Source organism: Aedes albopictus, chromosome 2 (assembly GCF_035046485.1).
Source record: "Aedes albopictus strain Foshan chromosome 2, AalbF5, whole genome shotgun sequence".
NCBI classification, from domain to species: Eukaryota; Metazoa; Arthropoda; class Insecta; order Diptera; family Culicidae; genus Aedes; species Aedes albopictus.
In genome coordinates this window covers 408,318,475-408,337,126 of record NC_085137.1, presented here as the reverse complement: position 1 = coordinate 408,337,126, position 18,652 = coordinate 408,318,475, and the positions used below count along the sequence as shown (strand labels likewise).

Genomic DNA, 18,652 nt, shown 5'->3' with positions numbered 1-18,652 from the left:
GTTGCTAAACATGAATAAAAGCCAAGCTGTGAGACGATTTTACTTCATAGAGTGACCTTATGAAATTCATCCGAATCATTATGAATTATTTAAAGGCCGTTTCATAAGTTGGGCCTTATGGAAATCTTAAGGTTATTTGGCTGAGTGATCCATTCGGAAATGGGTCTTTGAATCTACAATAGAGCTATCACCTTGCACCTGAATCTGCAGAAAACTTTCTTCCATGGTATGACTGTCGGGTAGTAGATTTTGAATTTTCGGGTGATTTCGGATATTTTCTGTGTTAACTCAAACAAGATGCATATTTTCACGAAAGTATTTTAATTAAAGCTGTATGCAATATTATTATAATTATTTTTTTGTAGTTTTGTAATACTTACATTTTTTACATTACTGTTTAAAATTATCTACCGGAACTATAAATCTTAATGTTTGAGTGTTGTTCAACAAGCTGTTTGAAAATTTCCGAAATGCCATAGTCGCGCAATAAAAAATCATTCCAGAACCACCATCACTATGACAAAGTTGTGGGCTTCGTGGCCGAGCGGTTAGCGGCGGCAGTCGTTTAGGTGTCTCGTAAGCCACGGAGTGTGGGTTCGATTCCCGCTTCAGTTGGGGAAAACTTTTCGTCAAACGGAAAACTCTCCACTGGGCCACTGGGTGTTATATGTGTTGTCCGTTGTCGAATGTTTGTAATGTTCAGTCTGTAGAGGCCGCAAGGTCGAAGACGGTGTAATTGTCTTTTTTTTTATATCGATCAATAGAGGTTGCACACTGGTCCAGCACCCAGATTTTCTACAAAAAGGTTCTTAGGGCCCTCTTTCTAATGTATATGAAAATGAGGTGGTTCATATTTATAAAGGAAATTGGAAAACAAATTTGTTTATCAACTAGAATAACTATATACATTTTTCGGCATTGCACAGTGGGAAAAATCGACCCAAAAAACGGATCTTTTAACTCCGCTGGTTTCGGTACGTGAAGTTGACCATTTCTGACGTAAAAAAGTACGAGAAATCGATTGGCGCTAAATTCATTCACCGCACGGCACGGGAAGTGGTCCATTTTGCCCTTTTTTATGTAAAAAGAGAATTAAAATGTACTTTTAAACAACCAACACGACTGAAAATAACTACAGGTGTAATTAGAGGTTAATAGCAATCATAAGAATGCATGAAAGATCCTTTTAAATGTTTATTTTGCCCCATATGCTCCAGCAACTGCTGGAAATTCACACTTTTACCAAATTATGAATGGCTTTTTTTTGTTACTGATTTTAAATTGATTTGTTAGGCATTAACAAGAAGAGCTAGATCTTTTTTCACCACAATCATCTTCGAGAGTTGTCCGATTTGCCCTATTTTGCCCTATTTTCATAGAAAAAAATAGATTTAAAATGTATTTATAAGAAACAGATACTGCTATGGAACACTGAAATTAGTTTTAGGTTCAATTGGAAGCTAACAGTTACCAAACGCATATATGAAAGATATTTTCCCTATTTTACCCTATATGCCCCTAAAACTGTTGGATAATAACATATTTTGTATGGTTTTGATATGTCGCTGGTTGCAAAACATGAAGCCATTGATCATGTTAGCTATATACAAATGCGGTTTTTCGATTAATACCAGAATCATTCTCGGATTGGTATGAATAGCTGCCCATTTTACCCCAATTTGCCCTTAGTTGTCATGTAATGAATTAATTAATTGTCCTTATTTGCATTGGTACTGAAACCAATGTTATCAAAACTACATATATAAAGGCTTTTTCAGCTTTTGATGGGGAATTAAGGACATAATAGGCATTTTATAAAATATGTCAAATATGCACTAAACTGATTAAATAGGGCGTCTTAAAGCACCAAATTATATATATTTAAGATGCCTCATTTAATCAGTTGTGTGCATATTTGCCACATATTAAGATTAAAATTAGTGATTTATTTTACCCTGAATTCCCCACCAAAAGCAGGAATTAAAAAAAGTCATATATTTGAACTGTTCTTTCGATTACACTGGTTTCAGTACCAGAAGTCCATCAATTCGGGCATAAGCAAATATGGGAAATCAATTTAATCATGAGGCGACAAAAAATCAGGACAAATTGGGTTATAATGGACAGCTGTTTGCACCCTCCCGTGAATGATTCTAAAGCTAATCGATAAACCGTATTTGTATATATCAAAAATGATCAATGACTTCAGGTATTGCTACCAGTGATATTACAAACATTACAAAAAAAATATTATCCAGCAGTTTTAGGGGCATGTAGGGAAAGGATCTTTCACATATGCGCAAGATTACTGTTAAGCCAATTGCAACTAAAACTATTTTCAATTGTCCATAGCAGTATCTGTTTCTTATAAATACATTTTAAATCTAATTTTTCTATGATAATAGGGCAAAATGGGGCAAATTAGACAACTCCTGAAGATGAATCTGGTGATAAAAGATCTAGTGTTTTTGGTTTATGTTAAAAAACTCAACTTCGAATCAGTAACATTAAAAATCCATTCATAGTTATGTAAAATTCACAATTTCCAGCAGTTGTTGGGGCATATGGGGCAAAATAAACATTTGAAAGCATTTTTTTTATTTTTAAGATTACTATTAACCTCTAAGTTAAGTTATTTTTAACGATCTACAGTCGTGTTGGTTGTTTAAAAGTATATTTTAATTCTCTTTTTGTATGAAAAAAGGGCAAAATGGGGCAAAATGGGCCACTTCCCGTGCCGTGCGGTGAATGAATTTAGCGCCAATCGATTTCTCGTACATTTTTACGCCAGAAATGGTCAACTTCAAGTACCGAAACCAGCGGCGTTAAAAGATCCGTTTTTTGGGTCGATTTTTCCCACTGTGCATTGGTTGAACTTTTTCATCAAGGTCGTCTGCTGCTAACTATTGCTAAGTCATTTCGTCCTAAAGCCCTATCTAGATTGTTGGTTTAAACCACAAAATATAATTCAAGAGTGCATACTTGCTAAGTTTTTCACGTTTTTATGGTCGATTAAATGTAAGGTTAGGTAACGAAAAATTTTCAACTTTGGATGCAAAAATACCATATTTCTGGTCAATACATTATGTGAAAGTCACCCAAATCTGCAATAATTGCGAAAGTCTTACATTTATAGCATAAGTTATTAATCCTGAGATGGTTGAATAATTGTTTAGGGTTCGTTCAAATATTACGTAACGCTAAGGGGGGAGGGAGGGGGTCCAGCGCTGCGTTACGCTTCATACAAAATTTCAAAATTTTCCATACAAAAGCTGTTACGTGGGGGAGGGAGGGGGTCTTAAATTGGCAAATTTTGCGTTACGTAATATTTGAATGAACCCTTAAGAAAAGCGCCACCTGCACTTTTTTAGCTTTGCCCTAAATTGTCTATTGGCCGTGGTTGAGAATAGGGCCTGTCCATAAACTACGTAGACTCTTAGGGGGGGACTAGTCAAAGTCTACGCTCCATACAAATTTTAAAAATTTTGTATGGAAAAAAGTCTACGAGGGGGGAGGGGGAGTTCTGAGATTGCCAAAAATGAGTCTACTTAGTTTATGGACAGCGCCATACATAATTTTCAATTTTTAAAGCTTTTGTCCCGCCCTTTTTTTTCACCGTGTATGTCAGATATAAACTTTTTTGAAATCCCAGTACGTCATCACGTCAAGGTCGGCCTCAAATGTCAAACTAGAACTATTTACCATTTTACTTATTTCGAATTTTCTCATTATTCCTTCGTGTTTCGAGTTCCAGTAAAGTACCATTCCGATTAGAATACCGTGCTTGATCGTATTATTCGATAAAAGCGAGATTTCTTCTTTAATTTTAGGACCCTATTGAGAATTTTGTATAAAAAGTAGCCAGTTTTCAATTACAGTAGCCGTTCGATAACTGCAACATGTTTACGTTTCACTTACCAAGTGAAATTCGAAAACTGCACCAACTGACAGACGTCAAGGAACTGTCAGTCGCTGCACAATGCAGCCAATGTGCATTCAGAAAACCTCGCACTACAACAAAAGTGCATGCGAAAAACATCGCATCGCTGTTGACATTTGATTTTGACGGATAGCGGTGCGATAACTGCAAAATTGTTGCACTTAGCGGACTTGCACTTAAAAAGCATTGCAGTTAAACGGTTTGCACCGAGCGAACGTCTACTGTAGTGGTCCCCTCGATGGCTTTTTTTTTCTGTTAATAGGGACTTGTACCATTTGGTCAGGTGTACTTATTTTGGGCACTTGCTGCTATAACTTAGTCAATTTAAAACCGATTGATTTGAATTTTTGTATAGTTAGATACTGACGTGCCTAACACTATACAAAAATTCAAATCAATCGGTTTGAAATTGAGTTAGTTATAGCAGCAAGTGCCCAAAATAGGTACACCTGAACAAATGGTACAAAACTCTATTTCGACCTCTATAAGGATCATTTTGGCACGCCTAATCAATACCAAAGTAACCATGGCGCTGTATATAGAGCATTAACTTCACTTTATAGTGTATTATATGACATGCGATATAAAGTTGTTTTGTCATATAGTTACCATTAAAGTAGGCTTAAAGTCGAAAGTGGCGCTACTATTATTGAATTAAAGCAAGCTTTACTGAGCTGATAGCTAAAGCATATAAAATGCTTGTACCATATAGAAGCTCTAACTAATAGCGTGGTTCAAAAAATCGTTTTTGCTCCACACCGCTTATTCGATTCATAACCAGGTTCTAAGCCTTCCCCCAAAAATGAGCTGATTTGGTTGAAAATTGAGAGTGCACAAGCCCTTCAAAGTTTGTATGGGAATTACTATGGGAAAAGGACGTTTTTCATTCAATTCACCGTAGCATTTCCCCAAGTGTCCTAGAGTGTTAGTTGACCCTTGGTACTCCTAGGCTCCTTCATCAGCTACAACTTTGCCGAAAATCACATTCAAATCAGACGCCTCATTAATTAGTTACCGATTTTTATCCAACTGCAGAAACTTTAACAGTGATCGTTCAGCTTCCCAGCAGGCAACATTGCTGCACATGGCGCCAAAGATAGCACACATAAATCATGGCTACTATGTTTCAAGGCAAATTGCAGTGATGCCCATTGAATAGTGTAATCATCGTGATCAAAGATTTTCATTCTGGATAAAAATCGATAACAAATTAATGAGGCGTCCGATTTGAATGTGGTCTTCGGCAAAGTTGTAGCTGAGAAGTGGCCCAGGAGTACCAAGGGTCAACTAACACTCAAGGGCACTAGGAGAAATGCTACGGTCGATTGAATGAAAAACGTCGTTTTCCCATAGTATTGCTGACTGCACCCCAAATTGGACTGACACAATAGTGTACACACATTTTCAAAGTGTGATTACAGCGCAGGGATACGTCGGATCGAATTGAGGTCTTCGGTGCACTTATTCCTTGTAAATGGAGGAATAAGTGCCCCGAAGACGTCGAGACGATCCGAGGCAAATGTGCACTTTTATCACACTTTTTAGGCGTACCATAAACAGTGTGATAGTCCAATTTGAGATGTAGTCTGCAATACTGTTTGCCATGAAGCATTAAATATGATAATGCAATGAAGCATTAAACAATGCCTCTATAGAACTATATTGAACTGTCAAAAACCCCTTAAGGCTTCAACGCATTCATAATGTAGGTTTAATGCATCATTACTTGAAAAACGTTGAATAAAAGTTATCTTGCATTAGCTATACTAAAATACATTTGAATTAGAGTTATGATATAATGCTTGTGGTTACTTGGGTATGTGACGAGATTTTGCAAACCAATCCGTCTAAGTAATATTTTCACAACATCGCAATGACCATTCTGGAATGCAACATCAAGCGGTGTGTACTTCTTTCGAGTCAATGCATTAATGTTTACTTTTTCCCTCAATAATATTTCCACAACCTCTGCATGACCATTCCAGCATGCCAAATGGAGAGGTGTACAGTTCTCGTGATTCATTGCGTCAATGTTGGCTTTTTCTCTTATTAATATTTTCACAACCTCTTTATGCCCATTCTCACATGCTAAATGAAGTGGTGTTCGATTTTGGTAATCCAATGCATCGATTTTGGCTTTTTGTTTCAACAATATTTCCACGACCTCTTTACGGCCATCCTGGCATGCAAAATGCAGCGGCGTCCATTTTTTTACTTCAATGGCGTTCACGTTAGCACCTTTACTTAGCAACAAATCCACAATAATCATGTGATCGTTGAAAGCACTGAGATGAAGAGCTGTACATTTATTTTGTGTTAATGCGTCAATCTTGGCACCTCTTTCAATTAAAGTTTCCACTACATCTTTGTGTTTATTTTGGCATGCAAAATGTAGCGGTGTCCGATTACGGTGGTCCAATGCATCAATGTTGGCTTTTTGTCTTAATAGTATTTCCGCAACCTCCTTATGACCATTCAGACATGCCAAATGTAACGGTGTCGAGCTATCGTGAGTCAATGCGTCAATGTTGGCTTTTTGTTTCAATAATACCTCCACAACCATTTTATGACCATTCTGACATGCAAAATGAAGCGGTGTCCAATTGTTTGTTTTAACAGCATTTACGTTGGCACCTTTATCAAGTAGCAAATCCACAATATCGCAGTGACCATTGAAAGCACTTATGTGAAGTGCTGTGCATTTATTTAGAGTTAATGCCTCAATATTGGCACCTTCTCTAATCAAAGCGTCCACGACATCTTTGTGTCCATTTTCACATGCAAAATTTAGCAGTGTTTGGTAATTGTGGCCCATTGCATTAACTAGTGATTTTTGTGTCATTAATTTTTCCGCAACCTTTGTATGACCATTCTGACATGCTAAATGAAGCGGTGTCGATTTATTTGTTTCAACAGCGTTTACGTTAGCACCTTTACCAAGCGGTAGTTCAACAACAAGACGGTGATCAGATGCAGATGCACTGAGGTGTAGAGCTGTACTCTGTGCATTAACATTGGTACCTTCGTCTATCAATTTTTCAACGTATCGAATTATTCCCTGCCAAGTCGCAAAGTGTATTAGTGGATCATCGATATCTTTTGCGCAAGCATCATTAGGATATTTTCTCTTAAGCATTTCCTGCACAGAACTATGGCCGTAACGGACAGCTATCTGAAATGCATAGTCTACGCAAAACATACTACGGAAAGGGAATTTTTTCATCATATTTTCAATTAAAACGATAACAATTTCTGCGTGTCCTCCTGCCGTAGCTAAATAAAGCGGAGTTTTGCCTTCGATTGTCTGTATATCAAGATCTGCATTTTTTTGTATTAATATTTTCACTACATTAGCATCACCGTTATTGCACGCAATATGAAGTGGATTCCATTTGTCATTGTTTGAACAGTTTACGTCCATGCCTTTATCGAGCAAAAATTGTGCAATAAGAATTCGTTTGTGATGGACTGCATAATGCAGAGCTGACCATCCTCCCGTGTTTCGAATATTGATGTCCGCTCCTCTTTCAAGCAATAAATGAACTAAATTTCTATGTCCATATATAACGGCCCAATGTAAAGCAGCCAAACCACCATCATACTTAACATTGGGATGTACTTTATAGTCATCGATCAAATAGGAACATATTTTGTCACTGCCGTTCTTAATGGCAATTTGAAGCATTTTGACCTTGTTTGGCATACTCAAAAATTTTTTTGAAAGAACATATTTCAACAACTCAACAGCATTACTTTCACAAGCCCAGAAAGCAACTTCTTTTGAAACAAAAGACGTCTGTTGAGCAAATTTAGATACGAACAAGTCGATGTTTTCTTCAATTTTTTTAATAAAAAACTCTCTTATTCCAGTAAAACGAGACAAAACTTTATTGATAATGTTTTTCAAGTTAATAAAATCATCCCAGAGAAATTTCGCAACAAAATACTCAGCATAAGAGTGATGAGTAAACGAAACTTTACCGTCAACAAAATTTAACAGAATAGATTTTTCAAGCTGGTTCTGATGACTTTTTTGAATGCAGTCCCATTTCTTCATGTATTTTGGGTTCTTGAAGATATGTTTAAGATCACCAACATCAAGAAATTTTATTGCAAGTAGTTGATGATCAAGATAAAATCCATCGAATATCTGTTTGTTTGGATCGACTTTCCCAATGCCGTGGCATGCATCCTCTATCTTTACAAGTAAACAATTTTCTATAAAAATTCCGTAAATTTGTTCGATTTGTGAAAACTCTCTTTCTAAGAGGCTTATTTCACCTTCTTTATCAATCATAGTTTCTTTGAATTCTTTAAAACGTTGTTTGTAGATTTTAGCCATCATTTTCACCATCAATGGAACTCTGCACAAGCTATAAAATTTCTCAATCAGAAACTTTGAATACGAATCAAACTTGGAATTGAAATCACATTTTTCATTCCAAAATTGCGCAAGGTATTCAATAACATTTTCACTGTTAAATGGCTCTAATGTAAAGTAACCAACGTTAAAGTTGTGATTTTGGAAAAAGCGCTGCAAAGAGTTTTTCTCATGATTTCTCGCACTTATTACAAGTTGAATTTGTTTTGACTTTAACAATAGCTCAAACAGTTTGTTTATTCTGGTCTTATTTCTCTCATGTATTTCGTCATATCCGTCAAACAGCATTGTAATAAGATCATTTGACTTGTTCCGCAAATGGTTCTGTATGAGCTCCAGATTCTTTTGAGACAACGCAGGTTTGAGGATTTCCAATGATGTTTCATTACCTAAAACGTCCTTGGAATCTTGTATTCTGTTCAACCGAAATAAGAAAACTGCTCCTGATGTGAGTTTTTGATGCTCAAGAGCTACATATTGGAAAAGTTCAGTTTTACCTATCCCTGGGTCGGCCGTTAAAACCAAACACTGATAATGTGCAAACCTCATCTTCAAATTTTCTGAAAACTGCCTATCAGTCATTTCCTTGCTAGTTCTGTCGAGAAGTGCCATTCTGTCATCCACTCCATGCCTATTTTTTGCAGAGTTGTCACTAAATGTAATCGTTTTTCCTAAACTACAATCTGGCTTTGATTTCACGATTCCGTCAAATTGAAAACCTTGCAAATTTTCTTGTGTATCAATGTTCTCTTGATCAAAAATAATCTCTCTGTTAATATATAACTGATTTGTGTCATTCAACTCCGGAAACAGTTTAAAAATTTTAGACCGTAGCTTGTTGGAATACCGCGTGACAAAATGTTGATCTAAGAATGGTTTAGAATTACCTTGGCCACATTTCAGCGTTGATTCAAAATAATCATCCAAATCTTTCACCGCATTTTTATCATCGTCTTCGGCTAGCTTACCTAAAACGTCAGGCCGTAGCCACATTCTCATCCCCAAATGTAACTCCTTGACGATAAAGGGTTCCAATTCATCCGGTTGATGCACTGACAATGTGAGCAGCGTAAAGAATTGTCGCACATCAGGTTCTTCCGCATACAATAATACTGAATGGTGTTTGTTCCGTGAAGCCTTTCCATCGAAGAGTTTCTGCTTTGTAGTAACCTTTTTATTCAGGTCACCCAATTCCGCCTTCAACGTTCTATACAATTCAGCTTTCCAGATTATATCACTACTGAATGAATCTTTGAATGCTAGCTGGCCATTTGCTGTTGTTGTTAGAATCAATGCTAGAAGATTCTCGTGCGTTTTTAAAAAATCAGATAAAATTCCAGTACGAAAAAGGTTTCTTATGGCGTCAATCAGGTGTTCGAAATCCTGCCCCTCCACTGATGGATAACTTAAAGAGTCATATTCAACTTCTCCATCGGCATATCCTAGTGGTTTATCAATGGGCTTCAAATCGAGTAGATCTGGTTTGAGTACTTTGTACAATTTAGCAATGAAAATTAATGAGTCATTGAATGTATCTTTGAATCTTATTTGATTTCCAGACTCCGTCAAAATATCATTTAAATATGTTTTGTATTTTGACAACTCGTTTGTAATAATTCCTTCAGTGAAAAGGTCCTTGATAGCATCTTTTAGGAAATATAAATCTTTGTTGACATATTCCATGATTGATTGAATGGTCGGTTCAGTCGGTGTAAGTAATTTGTGGGTCGCTCCTTCAGAATTGAAGCGAAGATATTCGTCTACATCTCGATCTTCGAAGGACATGTAATCTCCCGCTGTCTTTAGCTTTTCATCAAGTTTTTTGTTGGTGAACAGCAGGAATTTGACTTTGCCTTTGAACCTATGTTGAACTATCATATAGGAATAAAAATATTTGTACAAACTGAAATCTGCCTTTTCCCGATTCGTTTTCGGTAGCAAGCCATTGAGATCTATCTTTGAATCTTTGCCGTCTGCATGTTTTGATTGTAGAAAAATCCATTGCTTGGCTGCGGCATCGTACAGCACCACATCATCAAACTTTTCCGCTGCTGTCATTTCGTAAGCTAACTGGAAATCCTTCCTTTGTCGTGTCAGCCTAAGCAAAAGAACTTGGGCCAGCTGCTTTTGGTATACTTCGCCGTGAGTGCCGGACTTGATGCTGCTTTCGTACGTTATAGGCCTTGTGGTTTCCGGATCTATAACACCCTGCATTGAGCAAGCCATTTTGAATCTGAAATTAAAAAAAAAACTCGAATTAATCCACCTAGTGGTGATAGTGCCTTTCTCGTCGAATATGTACTCATGATCTTTCCGTCGACGTAAGCATCCTGAATCCTGTGAATACTTTACTTATAAAAGCAATAATTTTATCCAAGCCATCATCGTTGGGAAACTTATTGATGGCACATATTTTCAACGTTATGTTCAATGTATAAACAGCTGAAAAATATTAGACCTCTTAGTTGACTGCGTGACCACCTTTACTATTTATTACTGGAGGCCGATCAATACCAAGGCGATAAATAAATAAATAAATAAATAATAAATAAAGCTAAAATATAATTTATTTCACGACAAAAAATCACTTTACAGTCTTCGATAAACTTTTTCCTGCACAAGCACAGTTTTCTGGTTACTAGATTCACAGAATTTGATCAAAAAATTGAAGCAAGTGAAATTTTTCATACTGAATCCAATTCAAATTTAAACCATATCACAGAGCGCGAGGTGCAACCAGTCGGATTAAAATTTTGCGCAGTAATTTTAGACGCAAAAGGGGATTGAAAAATTTTGTTCGAGGTTGATGCGATTAAAACAGGAATTTGAAAAAAGGTGTGATTTGATGAGCCTGCTTCAGTTTTGTAAAGATTTTGTTTTCTTACACATATTTATCGCTGTTTTCACCATTTCCTATGAGATACCTGGAACCGGTTCCAAGACTTTACCTATTGTTTTAAATACTTATGGTCTGAGACTAGTTTCTTGTTAACTGTTCAACAGGTTTTCTGAAAAGCCGAAAATTGATGTGCATGCATGGATTTGATTTATTTTACATTTTGGTCATTCTGGCGGAACATACAAAACGGGTTCTGGAACACTACCGATAGTCTCTAATGTGATCTGAGACTTTTTTTTCTTGTAAACCGTTCATCAGGTTATCGAAAAAGCCGTGGTTTGATGTGAACTGGTTCAGCAACACTACGGTAGTCTCTGATGTGATCAAAGGCTGTGTCCCTGTTTATGAGGTTATCAAAATAGCCGCGATTTAATGTGTCGCATGCATGGGTTTGGCTATCATATGCATTTGACCACTTCTAGCGGGACAACTGGAACCGGTTCCGGAATACTGCTGGTTGTACCAAATATGGTCTGAAACCATTTTCTTGCTATCCGTTCATCAGGTTATTTAAAGAGCCGCGATTTGATGTGTCGCATGAATGGGTTTGGTTCATTTTTATATTTGACCACTTCCGGAGGTACATTCGGAACCGTTTCCAGAGCACTACCGGTAGTCTCGCTGTTATCTAAGGCTACTTTCCTGCTTACCGTTCACCAAGCTATCGAAAAAGCCGTTATTTGATGTGTCGCGTGTATGGGTTTGGTCTAAGGTTTGGTTCACTTTTACATTTGGCCATTTCCGGCGGGGCACCCGGAGCCGGTTTCGGAACACTACCGGTAGTCTCTGCTGTGATCCAAGGCTATTCTCATGCTCATGCTCATGTTCTTCAGGTTATCGAAAAAGCTGCTATTTAATGTGTCGCACGCATGGGTTTGGTTCCCATCTACATTTGACCACTTCCGGCGGGACACACGGAACCGGTTCCGGAATACTACTGGTTTTCCTAAATATAGTCTGATTTCATTTTATTGCTAACCGTTCATCAGGTTATCCAAAGAGCCGCGATTTGATGTGTCGCATGCATGGGTTTGGTTCAATTTTATATTTGGCCACTTCCAGCGGGGCACCCGGAACCGGTTCCGGAACACTACCGGTTCAGATATAGCCTGATGCTATTTTCCTGCTTACCGTTCGTCAGGTTATCGAAAAAGCCGCTATTTGATGTTGTGTCGTATGCATGGATTTGGCTCACTTTTATAATTTTCCATTTCCGGCGGGACATCCGGAATCGATTCCGGAACACTACCGGTTCAGATATAGCCTGATACTATTTTCCTGCTTACCGTTCGTTAGGTTATCGAAAAAGCCGCTGTCTGATGTGTCGCATGCATGGTTTTGTAGCATTTTTATATCTGGCCCCTTCCTGGGGTACCGTTCCGGAACACCTAAATGGCCATAACTCCGGAACGGCTGAACCGATTCGAACCATTTTCAATAGGAAACAATGGGACCAGATTCACCTCGTCGAGCTGAGTTGATTGGTATATGTGACTTGAGCCTCCGGGCCTTCTGTCAAAAAGTCATTTTTGGAGTGAACATATAGCCTTTCCGGTACACTTATGTCGTTTTCGTTTTTGCGGTGGAGCTACACCGGTGTAGCACTTTTGCACCGAAAACGTTCGTTTTTGATTTTCGTGCTACACCGGTGCTACACTTTTTCTGCACCGCGCATGATAGTGTAGCACTCAAAAAATCGGGAGTGTAGCTGGTGCACACCGCGTCCACCAATCAGCGTTTGCAAAGTTGTCAATATTTTGGTGTTTATACACGCACACCAATGCAACTGCATCGAAATTGTTCGTTTATTCAGCGAAAAGTGTAGCACGAAGCGGTGTAGCACCGCCGCAAAAACGAAAACGACATTAGTGTACAGTAGACGTTTGCTCGGTGCAAACGCTTTAACTGCAATGGTTTTTAACTGCAAGTCCGCTAAGTGCAACAATTTTGCAGTTATCGCACCGCTATCCATCAAAATGAAATGTCAACAGCGATGCGATGTTTTTCCCATGCACTTTCGATGCAGTGCGATGTTTTCTGCATGCACTTTCGCTGCATTCTGCAGTAACTGACAGCTTTTTGACGCCTGTCAGTTGTTGCAGTTATCGAATTTCATTCGGTAAGTGAAACGTAAACATGTTGCAGTTATCGAACGTCTACTGTACGAGAAAGGCAAAACCGAGTTGATCTACTGATGACGAACAGTACAATTCTTACACTTATCAAAAGTATTGCTGATTTTTTCCATATTTTAACATATTTTTTCGATTTTCAACCCTAGGCTAGTTCATCTCGGGACCCACGCTTTACTTCCCTTCCGAAGGAAGAACCCACATTTTGTGGAGTATGTCGGGAGTGGGATTCGATTCCAGGTCCTCGGCGTGATAGTCAAGTCACAGACAAACAGACGTAACACCACCGACGAACCGACGTGACAGCTAGAACAAATAAATTCAAATTTGTTGTCCGCGACGCCATGATGAAAAATAGCCGAACACTATCGCCACCTCTATAACGTCTCGCGATGATTTGATAGCTCGACACCGAACCCCCGTATGTTCATATAGGAAACGGTTCGTGTCTGCGCTGATTTGACAGAAGCGATCGCTCGCTTCGGTGGTCGACCGTTAAATTTGGGGGGGGACACTTTTGAATCACCACTGTCACGTCGGTTCGTCGGTGGTAACACCTTGAACGATTGTCATGGAAATCCAACGCCCAGTTCACACTACCATCACCTGGTGGGAAAGTTGCACGAATCACTGCACAGTGGGCAAAATCGACCCAAAAAACGGATCTTTTAACGCCGCTGGTTTCGGTACGTGAAGTTGACCGTTTCTGACGTAAAAAATACGAGAAATCGATTGGTGCTAAATTCATTCACCGCACGGCACGGGAAGTGGTCCATTTTGCCCTTTTTTCATACAAGAAGAGATTCAAAATGTACTTTCATACAACAAGCACAACTGTAGATCGTTGAAAATAGCTGCAGGTATAATTAGAGATTCATAACAATCATAAAAATACAATAAAGATCCTTTCAAGTGCTTATTTTGCCCAATATGCCCTAACAACGGCCGGAAATTCACACTTTTACCTAATTATGAATAGATTTTTAATGTTACTGGTTTGAAGTTGATTTTTTTGGCATAAACAAAAAGCGCTAAATCTATTATCACCAGAATCATCTTCGGGAGTTGTCCAATTTGCCCCATTTTCATAGAAGGAGATTTAAAATGTATTTATAAGAAACAGATACTGCTGAGGAACGTTAACATTAGTTTTAGGTGCAATTGGCAGCTAACAGTAATTATGCGCGTATATGAAAGATTTTTTCCCTATTTTACCCTACATGCCCCAAAACCTGCTGGATAATACCATATTTTGTATGGTTTTGCAATGTCACTGATTGCAAAACAAATGAGATCATTTTTGATATATACGAATGCGGTTTATCGATTAATACTAAAATCATTCTCGGAATGGTACAAACAGCTGTCCATTTTGCCCCCATTCGCCTTGCTTTTTTATGTAATGAATTATAAGCTGATATATAAATTCATTAAATTAATAAATTAGTTTCCCTCATTTTCATTGGTGCTGAAACCAACGTAAACGAAAATGCAATCATACACTGAAAGACGGCTTGCGGTTGAAATTACTATTCTGAGGGTCAACATAAATGCACAACGCCACTTGATTTGTGCAGACTGAATTTCGTTTTAACTCAACAGGTTAATGTTTTCAATTTTACCATGGACCCGATTTACAATTAAAAAAAGTTTCTGTTTGCAACCGGATTCGAACCAAGAATCTTGAGATCACCAAGCTCGCACGCTACCACTCGACTATCGAACCGGTTGATATGAGAGGAAACAGAATGCACACAAGAAGCGTTTATGGGTTGATGATTATGTTTTGCCATAGTAAATTTGAAAACATTTGTGTGGTTGTCATAACCGCAAGCCGGCTTTCAGTGTATATACGACTTTTTCTATAATTTTAGTTTAGCTTCTCATGGGGAATTAGGGTATAATAAGTATTTTATAAAATGTGCCAAATATAAACAAAACTGATTAAATAGGCCGTCTTAAAGTACCAATATGTATATATCAAAGATCCTACATTTAATCAGTTCTGAGCATATTTGCCACATATTAAGATTAAGATTAATGCTTATTTTGCCCTCAGTTCCTCACCAAAAGCAAGAATTGGAAAAAAGTCATTTATTACAGTTACTGTCCTTTTGATTACATTGGTTTCAGTACCAGAAGTCGATGAATTCGGACATAAGCAAACACGAGAAATCAATTTATTCATGAGACGACAAAAAATCAGGGCGAATTGGGGTAAAATGGACAGCTGTTTGTACCCTCCCGTGATTCTAAAGCTAATCGATAAACCGAATTTGTATGTATCAAAAATGACTTCATGTTGCAACCATGATAAAGAGTGATGTTACAAAACAATACAAAAAATTTCATCATCCAGCAGTTTTTGGGGCATGTAGGGTAAAATAGGGAAAATATCTTTCATATACGAGTATGATTACTGTTAGCTGCCAATTGCACCAAAAACTAATTTTAACGTTCCTTAGCAGTATCTGTTTCTTATAAATACGTTTTAAATCTCATTTTTCAATGAAAATAGGGCAAAATGGGGCAAATTGGACAACTCCCGAAGATGATTCTGGTGATAAAAGATTTAGCGCTTTTTGTTTATACCAAAAAAATCAACTTCAAATCAGTAACATTAAAAATCCATTCATAATTAGGTAAAAGTGTGAATTTCCAGCAGTTGTGGGGGCATATGGGGCAAAATAAGCATTTAAAAGGATCTATATTGTATTTTTATGATTGTTATGAATCTCTAATTATACCTGCAGCTATTTTAAACGATCTACAGTTGTGCTTGTTGTTTGAAAGTACATTTTGAATCTTTTCTTGTATGAAAAAGGGCAAAATGGGGCAAAATGGACCACTTCCCGTGCCGTGCGGTGAATGAATTTAGCAACAATCGATTTCTCGTATTTTTTACGTCAGAAACGGTCAACTTCACGTACCGAAACCAGCGGCGTTAAAAGATCCGTTTTTTGGGTCGATTTTTTCCACTGTGCACTGTGTTGTGCAATATCGTCAACAGGAGGCGCTAGTGTGAAACGTCAAACGCATAGAAAATTTATGCGCGCGCCTCTGGTTGTGAAAGCCACAACTATGAAAATTTAAAATGATCGTTAAAAGCGTGGTCGATGGAAATTTCGCAAGTGTTACGTCTGTTTGTCTGTAGTCAAGTGTTTTAACCATCACACCAGGTCCGCTCCACTTTTAACATAATTTATTCGGTATATATATTTCAAAAGGAAGACACTGCTTTTTAAAATAACAGATTCTAACAAAATTTGGGATTGGTTTTATATACCAATGCCACATAATTCACTAACACTGCCCAATTGCAGCAAAAGTGCTTGCCAAAAACATCGCATCATTGTTGGCATCCAAGTTTGACAAATAGCGGTGCGATAACTGCAAAATTGTTGCAATTAACGGACTTGCAGTTTAAAAGCATTGCAGTTAAAGCGTTTGCACCGAGCGAACGTCTATTGTATTTGGTTAACATAAAACTTTGAAAAGTAATCCGAGACGATTTAATGGCAGGACAACTCTGGAATAATGAAGCAATTCTATCAAAATTGTTCAGATATAAAAGCATCAACATTTAAAAATAAGGTACATATCTAAAAACACCAAATTATACCTCCGACAAAGGTTTGTCTAATAGATCTTGAGTGGTACATTTTGAAGCAAGCATCAAATTTTGCCAAAATTTGCAACTTTTTGTAAAAAAAACTGCTAATTAACTTTTACTATTTTGCCCAAAATGCCATTTCAAATACACCGAAAAATTTTAAAATTAGCATCATCAGACACAGGCTACTTTGATTAACGCGTGTGAGGTGTGTAAATTATTTAAATAACATAACATTCAAATGAGTAATAAAAACGTTAATTTCAGGTAACTTTTACTTTTTTTAGTATAACTTTATTCTTTGAAGTCACACAAATTTGGTGTCTTCGACGTTTTTACTTATTTTTGCCCGCTCTAGAACTTTGCAGAAGACCGGAAACCTATAAGACGTGCAACAGAAAAAGTTTATGTCGTAACGCCACCTACTTACGTAACGCGGCAACTTACTAACTAACTGCAACCAACTTTCATACACTCAGAAAAAAGCATGGTAAAATCAAAAATATTTCAGGTAAACTCAAATAAATTGTCAATTTGTTTTGGCAACAAAAATAAAACTGTTTAAATCGAACGTCACATTTGAAGCAAATTCAATCCATTTTTGAAACAAACATGCATCTTCTGACAGGTTATGTTAGAAACGAATGTAAATTTTTTTGTTTTTTTTTGTGGTAGGTCGGCCCTACGGAAATATTTGTTTTCCAATTAAATTTACAAAGTCATTTGCTTCTCTAGGAAAACCCACTTCCCGCGTGGTACTTTCGATGACAACATCCTGTAGAAAACATACGCTCCCGAAATCAATTGGATTTCGTGGAAACTTTTGGTGAAACTTGAATTTTTTTTTGCAAGAGGAAAACTTGTTTGGTGCTGCAACTGGAACTCGAGAGTTTTGTTTATGTTCTCGACGGCGGAACGGGGGGCTCTTCAATGGGTATTGTAGAAATCAATATGTAATTGAGTTAGTTTTAAAAATTTATATTTTAGTTTTAAATATTTTATCAGTTTACCGAATAAACATGAATATTTTTGTTGCAAACGAACGAAATTTGTCTCCGTTTAAGCACATAAAAGTACAGGCAACTAACTAAAAAAATATGCACTCCCGAAACGCTAGGGGGTTTTACTTGCTCGATTCCACTCGTGGGCCGTGGCCCAGTGTGCATTGGTAAAATGTAGTGAAATGGTAACTTAACTGAATACAAAAACAAAAATCAACAATTTGCAACCAAACGATTACAACACTTACAGATAAAATTGTGTAGCATCGACGCCAAAATATGTAGTTTCCGAACCGCTATCGGCTGAATCCTCCACCAGGTTTTTTTTTCTGTCACGCACAAAACACAACCGTTCTTCGCAACACTCTTCACAAAACTGGAATGATCGCCCAACATGATGTGCACATTCAACAAAAGCACAGATATCTTATCTATCTTCTCTGAAGTTTATCCCTGATAGAGGCTACTTCCTAGCTTAATCACAGACAAACAGACTTTAACAGACTTAAACGATCATGTTGAATTTTCATAATGGTGACTTTCACAATTAGAGGCGTACGCATTGTTTTTCTTTGTGTTTGACGTTTCCCACTAGCGCTACAGACAAACAGACGTACCGCTTGCAAAATTTGCACCGACCACGCTTTTAGGTGGTACAGGTATACCTCGATTAAGTGGACCCTCGA

General features: G+C 37.5%; 2 protein-coding genes across 2 annotated transcripts in view; one reads left to right on the top strand and one right to left on the bottom strand.

Annotated features, from left to right (window-relative positions):
* Window positions 1–18,652, top strand: part of LOC109418006 (uncharacterized) — an 83,750-nt gene that overhangs the window by 3,093 nt on the left and 62,005 nt on the right. The window lies entirely within an intron of this gene.
* LOC115268503 (uncharacterized) lies at window positions 303–18,470 on the bottom strand. The gene is made up of 2 exons (XM_029876556.2): window positions 18,215–18,470; window positions 303–10,554 (listed from the first exon to the last, which is right to left on the bottom strand). Exon 2 carries the CDS (start codon window positions 10,545–10,547, stop codon window positions 5,688–5,690), a length of 4,860 nt encoding a protein of 1,619 aa, XP_029732416.1. The 5' UTR covers window positions 10,548–10,554; window positions 18,215–18,470; the 3' UTR covers window positions 303–5,687.